General features: G+C 42.3%; 2 protein-coding genes across 9 annotated transcripts in view; one reads left to right on the plus strand and one right to left on the minus strand.

The window, feature by feature from the left end:
- MED26 (mediator complex subunit 26) overlaps positions 1-8,979 on the plus strand; it is a 60,846-nt gene extending 51,867 nt beyond the window's left edge. For 4 of the 5 annotated variants that reach the window (XM_073324058.2, XM_073324054.2, XM_073324056.2 and 1 more), the window contains exon 3: positions 1,624-4,176. In XM_073324058.2, the coding sequence (XP_073180159.1) occupies positions 1,624-3,315 (1,692 nt within the window). In that variant the 3' untranslated portion in view covers positions 3,316-4,176. Of the gene's footprint in view, positions 1-1,623; positions 4,177-7,370 lie in introns of those variants that run through there. The other variant, XM_073324055.2, reaches the window with a different exon arrangement.
- Positions 1-9,067, minus strand: part of LOC140903181 (uncharacterized) — a 37,355-nt gene that overhangs the window by 27,995 nt on the left and 293 nt on the right. For 2 of the 4 annotated variants that reach the window (XR_012156177.2, XM_073324062.2), the window contains exon 2: positions 2,351-2,764. The exons of 1 other annotated variant lie outside the window; for it this stretch is intronic. The gene's annotated coding sequence lies outside the window, so the exon portion shown is untranslated. Of the gene's footprint in view, positions 1-2,350; positions 8,581-9,067 lie in introns of all 4 variants that reach the window. One more of the 4 variants, XM_073324063.2, reaches the window with a different exon arrangement.

The raw sequence follows: 9,067 nt of genomic DNA on the forward strand, positions 1-9,067 counted from the left end.
ACCAGAGCAATCCCTACTTGTCACTGGTTAATTCCTTGTCTTATTCAGCCAGTATCACTTCTGTATCTTATGACTGGTCACTTAGAATCATAGAATATCAGGGTTGGAAGGGACCTCAGGAGATCTAGTCCAACCCCCTGCTCAAAGCAGGACCAATCCCCAATTCTCTTTGATAACCTACCATGAATAACATCACTTTATATAGCCATAAAATTAGTTTGAAATATGCCCAATTCAGTGCCAATCGTTGATTGGCTGTGAGGTTAGTTCCCCCTGTGAGAATACTATATAGCTAAAGAACGCTGACTCATAAACATTGAGTAATTCATTGTTCAATTCACTTTTCACTCTTATGCCATATGCCCTCTGTGAGATTTGGTATACAAAAGGGATCACTGAGAGAACCACCAGATTATGACTTCCAGTACCTCTGCTGGTGGGACAGCAACTGCACAAGCTGGTCCTCTTTGGACCCTTTTAAATCCATAAAGCTAAAGAGGATTTTTTTGCACCTAGATGTTTAAAATATTTAATTTAAATTTAAAGCTTTGGAATTCAAACTTCTGTTGGTGAAAGAGACCAACTTTTGAGCTATGCAGAGCTCTTCTTCAGGTCACCAGTTGCTGTTGATGAATGCACTTAAACTGGCAGTGTCATGCCTCTGAAAAACATAACTGACTTGTATTCAAAAGGGATCCAATTACATTCCTCATTGGGAATCTTTTACTTTCTAGGACAGCACAGCACTGCTCTGCCAATGCCAGTCATAATCATGATTCATTTCCAATTGGCTCAGGTTGAAATGTATCCACTGTTATCAGTTTCAAACCTATCATGTCCCATCCCCTCTAACATGCAAAAGGAGTTAGTGCTTCACTTCACAGACTGCACTTTCTTTGGTCTAATGTTATATGCCAATATTCCTTACCTGTAATCTGATTTCTGGGGCAGTTGCCTAATGTTTCCAAATGAATGTTTTGGGTATAACCACAAAACAAAGAAGGGCCCAGATATTTCCCTTGCAAACTGAGGGAAGTCATGTTTAGGCACCCCAAGAATTTTATTTAAATTGGCCCCATAAATCATTCCCACAGCACTTGGGGAAAATTCTATCTTTGACTCTGGAGGGTGGAGTAGGATGTGACAATAAGCCAAGAGTGATTATCAGCTCTAAGGTCTGTGATTTCTTGTCCCTCTTTCTACATGCCCGTGGTGGTGAACACACACCTTGTCTGGTTGGGGGTTGTGCACACCTTTCCTCAGAACTTGAGCATGCTCCTTGGTCACCTGCAAGAGGTTCCTATTGAGTGAGGGACTCCTTCCCCACCACCCTCCCCAGATGGCTCCCATGGCACTTCAGCCAGTGGAGAAAGAGAAGAGATAAATAATCAAACTTACAGTAGGTTTCCTAAATGGTGGAGCATGGGGTCAGCTGAATCAATCCCTTCCAAAAAGACTAATGGCATAATATCTTATTTAGCTCCTACATTCTTTGTGAATTTTTGGTTTGATATTTGGCAGAACGGTATGCACTGACAAGTGAAAATGCATCTTACAATTTGACTTGCATGCTATCTGTTCGGAATTAAATTTTTGTAAAACAACTCTTCTCACTTTTTATAGGAAACAAGATTAGGGAAACTCATCAATGATGTAAGAAAGAAGACATCCAATGAGGAACTTGCCAAACGTGCCAAGAAATTGCTACGGAATTGGCAAAAACTAATAGAACCTGTAACCCAGAATGAATCCGTTCCAAGAGGATTACCAAATCCACCTGGATCAGCAAACGGTGGTGCACACAACTGTAAACCAGAAGTGCCACCCGCTGTAGTAACTGGATCAAAGCCCATCAATGAATTGAAAAGCAGGAATGATATCCAAAAGCTAAACTCCCCGAAAACAGAAAAACTGGGAAATCGGAAAAGGAAAGGCGAACATAGGGATGGGCATCAGGGCCCCCCTCCTTCTAAAGTTTCCAAAGGTAGTCATGAAGTATTACAAAACTCTTCTCCTCCACCAACTAATGGGGTTGCGGGGAGCCCTGAAAGTTTCCCCAGTCCTGTAGATGTAAACCTGCATCCAGGGCCTGAAAGCAGCAGGACAGAACATAGTGAAAATGACAAACACAGTAAGATCCCAGTAAATGCTGTAAAACCTCACACCAGTTCTCCAGGACTTGTAAAACCTTCAAGCACTTCCTCATTATTAAAGACTGCAGTGCTTCAGCAGCATGATAAATTGGAAGAAACCACAGGACAGCACCAACCTAAGAGTCCCCGCTGTTCCTCATTTAATCCTGGGAATATTAGGCATGACACATTTGCTCGACAGCATATCACATACTCACCAAAGGGTTCAATACCTAGTCCATCTCAAAGGTCCCAGTTCTTAGATACTGCACAGGTGCCATCACCACCACCCCCTTCCTTGATGCAACCATCAACACCTCCAATGCCAGCAAAAAGACTGGAGGTTTCTCAGCAATCAGGAACTGAGGTATCTCAACATTGGCAGGAGCAGGCATCTTCTGAAAGCCAGCACAGGCACACAGCAGGGACACTTCAGCACACATCTCCTAGCTGCAAAACTAACTTGCATCCTGGGGAATCTCTGACACCACATGTTGGCTTTTCACCGGACACTTCAAAAATGGACAGTGATGATGCTGCTTCAGGTTCAGATAGTAAGAAGAAGAAAAGGTACAGACCCAGAGACCATACAGTCAATTTGGATGGGCAGGTCGTAGAAGGGGGTGTGAAACCTGTGAGATTAAAAGAAAGAAAACTCACGTTTGATCCCATGACCGGACAGATAAAACCTTTAACACAAAAAGATTCTTTGCAGGCAGAAATCCCTGTAGTCGCTGAACAGCACAGGACAGAAACAGACAAGCAGGAGCAAAAACCCAACCTGCAAAGTCCTTTTGAACAAACGAACTGGAAAGAGTTATCCAGAAATGAAATAATTCAGTCGTATTTAAACAGACAAAGTAGCTTGCTGTCTTCATCAGGAGTACAAACCCCAGGAGCTCACTACTTCATGTCTGAATATTTAAAGCAGGAGGAAAGCACTAGAAGAGAAGCTAGAAAGACTCATGTTCTAGCTCCTAACAGCAAACCCACAGACTTGCCTGGGGTCACAAGAGAGGTCACAAGCGATGACCTCAACAGAATACGTGAACATCACTGGCCAGGCGTGAATGGCTGTTATGATACACAGGGTAACTGGTATAATTGGACGCAGTGCATATCTTTAGATCCACATGGGGATGATGGTAGATTGAACATCCTGCCTTATGTCTGCCTAGACTGAGTACAGTTTTGCTAAAATGCTCTCACATCAGCAGTTAGAAAAAATGGCAGACACTATGCCACTTAACATGGAGAGAGCCTCCTGTCCTGGACAAACAGGGCCAACGAGCAGAGGGTCTGAAGGAGCTGGTTGTTTACAGCTCTTTCCTTTAAATTCTCCTTTTGTGAAATGCTGCTACCAGTTTACTAACAAAATTGCAAAGGAAGGCATTCGAAGGTTGATAATTTGAGTTCAAAACTCTATAGCAAGCCAGCTATAAAAAAGTGTTAGTCCCCAAGAAGTGAAGATGATTTCCAGCACTTTGTGAATGCCGGAATCTTATTACAGGCAGGTACAGATAAAATTGTAGAAATTACCTTAACAAAATATGCATCTATTTATTTGACTTGATTTGAGTTTATTTGGCAGTGAGATGTCTGAGACAATGTGCAAAAAATCTAGTTTTTATTTGCATCAGATCTTTGAACATGATTGTGTTCTTTTCAAATTATGTGGTGCAAAGATTGGGTTTTAAACAGCAGGTGTTGCACTGCAGGTTGGCGATCCGGCTTCAGCTCAACATTCCATAGGCATCCACATACTTTAGTCTGGTTTCAGTTAAAATCCAGTCTCTCAGAAATGCTGCAAAAACTAGGTTTTTTTAAAAAAATTTTTCTTCCACCACCAGCCAAATCATTTTTCTCCTTTTCCCTTCCTGCAAACCTCTAGAAAAATTCACCTTTTCTAGAATCCAAAAGGAATGAGGGTGCTACAAGTTTGTAACTGTACTGTGAGGGGAAAAAGGAAGCCTGTTTATATGCTGGAAATATACTTGTTACCATTCCTTTAGATATTGTTTGCCTTATGGATATCCATCATAAACGCAATTTGCAAAAACAAAGAGCCTTAGTGAATGTACAGTAATTAGACTTCTGTGTTCTTGGGATGCAGAAGGGAGCAACTTTGCTATTTGGTCCTTTAAGTGGACACATTGTGATATAAATGTGGAAATAAAAAAATTTGCACAAAAAAGTTTGTGAATTATTTATATTTAAACTGGTTACTTTCAAAGTTTGGTCAGTTCAGAAAAGCCAAGTTGAAGCTAAGTACATATTGCCAGCAGTGTGATTAAAACTGCATCCTGTTAGTCTTTCTAAACCAGTTAAAGGTCGTTAGTCATGTAAGATGTACTGTCTAGCTTTTCTTAGTCTTCCAAGTGTGCTGGCAATATTTACTAATATATACTGGATAATTTTAACTATGGTTAAATCCAGGGAGAATGCGCTTGGTTCGGAGAGAGTCCTCCAAGTTACTTTTACTATACCTCACAAGTTGAGCTAATTGTTCAGCTTTCTCTTCAGTCCACTTTTGTATGTAGTAATAATAATTGTAAAATGTCTTTCACCTCTGATCACAGTCTGATTCAGTAATATTTTTATATTCAATATAGGCAAAATACTTGCAGCTCCTGTTAATATATTAGCAATTGGAATAATTTACTTTTACAGCATCTGGTATTGGGCTTTTGGCCTGCTGGTGCTTTAAAAAAAAATCTGGATTACTGCCACTGCAGTAACATTAGATACATCAACAATCCTGCTTCCACTGAGGTCCTAGTAAAAGTCCCACTGATTTTAGTGAGAGCAGGATCAGGCTCTTAATTTTCAAACAAAATCTACTTTCTATAATGGATGTTATTCACCAGGTTAGCATTGGCTTGTTCCATGGAGTACAATGAGAAAAGCTTTTAAAATCTAATCTTTCCCATTCAGACTGAATGCTTCTGTGATTTGCCTGGCTTGTGAAATATTGAAACCTGCTGTATATGGGTATTTCAAAATCTCTCCTCAGTGCCTAGTTGTTCCCTTTTCTCCAGGACTTCAGAATTAGAAAGGCTTCTCAGCTGGAAAAACCAGCCACCATAAAAATGTTTCCAAGTATATTTTCAGTTTACTTCCATTTTTTACCCTTCTGCAGTGATAAAGACTACCCAAGCTGTTTGGAGCTGGGGAAGGTAGTATCACCTTGTGTCTTGGAAAGGGTGGAATGGGTGGGGAAGATGCTTGACATTTATTTATTTAGAAAACTTACACACTAAAACACCCCCCCCCCCACCCCAGGGAGTCTGTTCGCTTCCCCTTTCCCTGAAAGACCTTGGTTATTAACCTGCCCATTTTAAGGCCTTTGAATTTAGGGTTACTCTCAGAAGGGAATGGTTGGGCTCTGATCCACCACATAATTTTAGCCACTGTTTTATTTCCTGTTTACTCCATTTCTTCTGAAATTCTGGCTGCACTACAGGGGTCTGTAGAGGAATATAATACTCTAAATTGTCACTGGCATTTGCAAGCAACTTGCCACAGTGCCCAGAGGCTGACTAACCACTGTGATGATCTTAATTTCATCTATTTTTTAGGGGAGGAGTCTAAAGTATCAGACCCAGCTCTTGTCCACAGCCCTACAAACTGATCAGACATTCCACTGATTACTGTGTGCTTTAAATCTCTTGTGTGACTAGATTTCATGGTTCTAAACTAGGTCGTCAACCAAGTTGGAAGTAATCCAGGGTCAGAAATAGGTTCAAAGACATTTATATTTCAGCATGGTCTATTAGTGTAAACGGTGATGTTCTATCAGCTCCAGCAAATGTTGAAGATGTTTACAAGGTGGTCTTGTTAATTTTGTAAACCAGTTCAAATGAAGTTTACCTTGTACATGTTTACCTTTGTGTATTTTCATATTTTTGCATGGACTGTTTCTTAGCCAGTTGCTTGTACCCTAGGTGCTTTCCAAAATGCACTGTCCTTGCCCTAACACTTACAATCTAACAAGTGTAGAACAGACATCTCCTTCCACTGTGGCATTGAAAGGCTCCCATGTATGAATCTAGGTTCTGATATGGCCCCATTCCAGTATGGGTGCCTGTATATTAGGTGTGCTGAGATGGTTTTATATAAATTCCTTTATTTTTCAAAGGATGCATAGAAGAAATAAGCAGTACAAACAATTGATATTTACCTATCCAGGAACCATTCAATGTGTCTCGCATTCTATATTTTAGTTAGCCTTAGTTTACTGCGAACACTTTACATGATGCTGCTCAAACACTCAACAATAATTTCCCTTAAATGGTTGCAGATTTTTAACAAGCGTAAAGAAGTGTTTTATCAGTATTGGTGGTAACAGAGTAGAAACTCCCATCCCTAGGAGGAAGACTGTATGGAAACAGTGGCCTTAACAAGCTATCTGTTGCTTCATTGTAAAAGTTATGCGATGTGTTAGAGAGGAGGTTCCCAGCAGGCTATTAGTATTATCCTTTTGTGTTCAATGCACTTAGGGAAAAAGCCCGACACAACACTTACTCTTGCTAGACAATGTTTTACTAATGCTACTACCTCAAACTTTTCAGGAATGTTATCTCACCTGAGTAGGTGTGTTAATCTTGCCCATGACTACCACTGTCAATACAAATCTAATTTTTTAAAAAAAACTTTCTCCCTTCACTTATGAGGGGAGCCCCTCATGAAAATAATTATGCATTGTACCAAAGCAATTACATCTGTAATTGCTCCCTGGTCCAAATCTGCTCCCTGGTCCAAATCTGGTGTGCATGAATTTTGAGTGAACACCCATGCGATGCTAACTATGAAATTAGTTGGTCTTATTCTAGCACACTTTTAAACAAGTGTCCCAGTTGGCATCTTTACTGATAGTATAAGTGGAAGGCAGATTATCTGAATTAGTAATAGTGAAAGTTACCTGTGTTGTCCTGCAGATGACCCCTCCAATTCATGAATGAATTGTGTAAGTGAGGAAACTGCTTCCTGTGGTGGTTTGTGGAGTTCATTTTCCAGGACTCTGGGTTGCAATGTCTTTCATTAGTACTAAATTCAGTGCTCATTTAAATGTGGGGTAGGTGGATGGGCAGTTAGCAATTTTCCCCTGAATTTTAAAATTAGTGAGAGGGGAAGAGGGAGGTGGGGGTGTGTCACATCAAAAAACACATTTGGAAATGTAGGAGTTTGACAAGAAATCACAAGATGTGAAATGAGGTCTTGATTTTTTTCCATTTGCAGGGAAGGAAACAGTGGTGTATACAGTGAGCTGCCCTCACCTCACTCTGTGAGCAGCTGAAGCCTGAAGGAGGGGGATACCTCATTTGTTTACCACAGATTGCAAGTGGAAAAATTCTGTCACCAAGAAAGTGATGCCCTGGGAGTCCTGGACTAAGGCCTTCAGTCCCACACAGCTAACACCTCAGATACAGAGGAGGTCCCAAAGCTCCTGTCCATCTATTCCCTGAGAAAAAAATTACAAAACTGAAAAAAAAAACTAGTCAGCTTTATCGTTCTGTACCCTTTTTACTTCACGTAAACAAGTTCATGTGCTTTTACCTACGTGAAGTACTTTATTTTGTAACTATGCTATCTTAAGGGGAAAAGGTGCCTTTTGTGCTCCCTACCCCTCACCCTATTGGTTTTATGTGCTAGTATCTAGGAGTCCTAGTCATATACTAGGTCCTGTACACAGATCAAAAACACACCTTCCCTCTCAAGTGTTTAGAACTAACAGCTGCCTGGAGTCAGAGGGGAGTATAGAGAAACAGCACTGGTAGACTACATCAAAGACTGTAATCTCTGCATCCCCTCTATGTGACCATTGTCAAGGGGCAAAATATACATATGTGTACCTTACTACAATGGTGTTAGGATAGGCATGATTGGTGGCAGACATGGGGCAGTTCAGAGTAAAGAGTGTGATTTGGTAATTTTTATTGGTGGGGGTGAGATCTGCCTCTTGGCTAAATGCTTTTCCAAGCCTTCCTGATCTTTATTAATGATATGCATTAGATAGTAGAGAGTACATCTCCCGTGTATGGTTATTAGTATTTGTTTTTTAGGCTATTCACAAAAATAATGCAAAAAAGCTCTGTCACCATTATTAAATGCAGGCAAGCAGACTCCCATGCCAACCTCTATAAATGCACTGACCCTGACTAAGGAATCCGTCAAACGCATGCTAATGTAGACTGCTTCTGAGTTTAATATTCCTGTAACAATTCATGAGTAAGTTCGGTCTGTGGAAGTTTTACCTAGGTTAATTCTATGGAGTAGCTGGCAACAGTTAGTTCTTAAGGCACTTCCCTCTTCTGACATTGTACCACCGTCCTCCCTCGCCCTTAATTATTTTACAGCTGGTGTGTGCTCATGGTGACGTAACAGCTGGTTTCGGGGGAATCTTCCAGAACTACCGCGTTGTGTTTAAGTTGCACTAGCCGTGTTTGAACTATTGGAGAGGAAAAGGTCGGTCAGGGAGTTTCAGGGGTAGTTGCTGCATGCCTGGGCTGCTCTTGCGCTTCTACGTGTGAGAGGCTGCCGGCCGAGAGGCGAGGCAGGCGCTCAGGAGCTGAAATCAAAGCCAGGTTTCCCCTGCGCTTAGCACCAACCGCCGCTGGGTGGGTGGGTGTGTGGGGGGGGGCGCTGCAGAGAGCCCGTAACCCCCCTTGTAAGCCCTGTATTTGACGGAAAGCATTTCAAGCCCGGGGTGTGGCAGCCCCGCCCCCTAGCTCCCCCGCCTCCGTCCAGCGGCCTGACCCAGAGCCCGGCCCGCAGAGAGGGCAGGAGCGGGAGGTAACGGCTTTCACGGGACCCGCTCGGGCGGAGAGGGACGTCCAAGACATTACCTCCCTCCTCGTCTCTCGGACGGGGCGAGCCCTGCGCTGCGGGGCCTCCCCCCCGGCCGGGGCCGGGGCCGGGGCCTCCCCCCGGGCCGG

The sequence above is a fragment of the Lepidochelys kempii genome, chromosome 25 (genome assembly GCF_965140285.1).
Source record: "Lepidochelys kempii isolate rLepKem1 chromosome 25, rLepKem1.hap1, whole genome shotgun sequence".
NCBI classification, from domain to species: Eukaryota; Metazoa; Chordata; order Testudines; family Cheloniidae; genus Lepidochelys; species Lepidochelys kempii.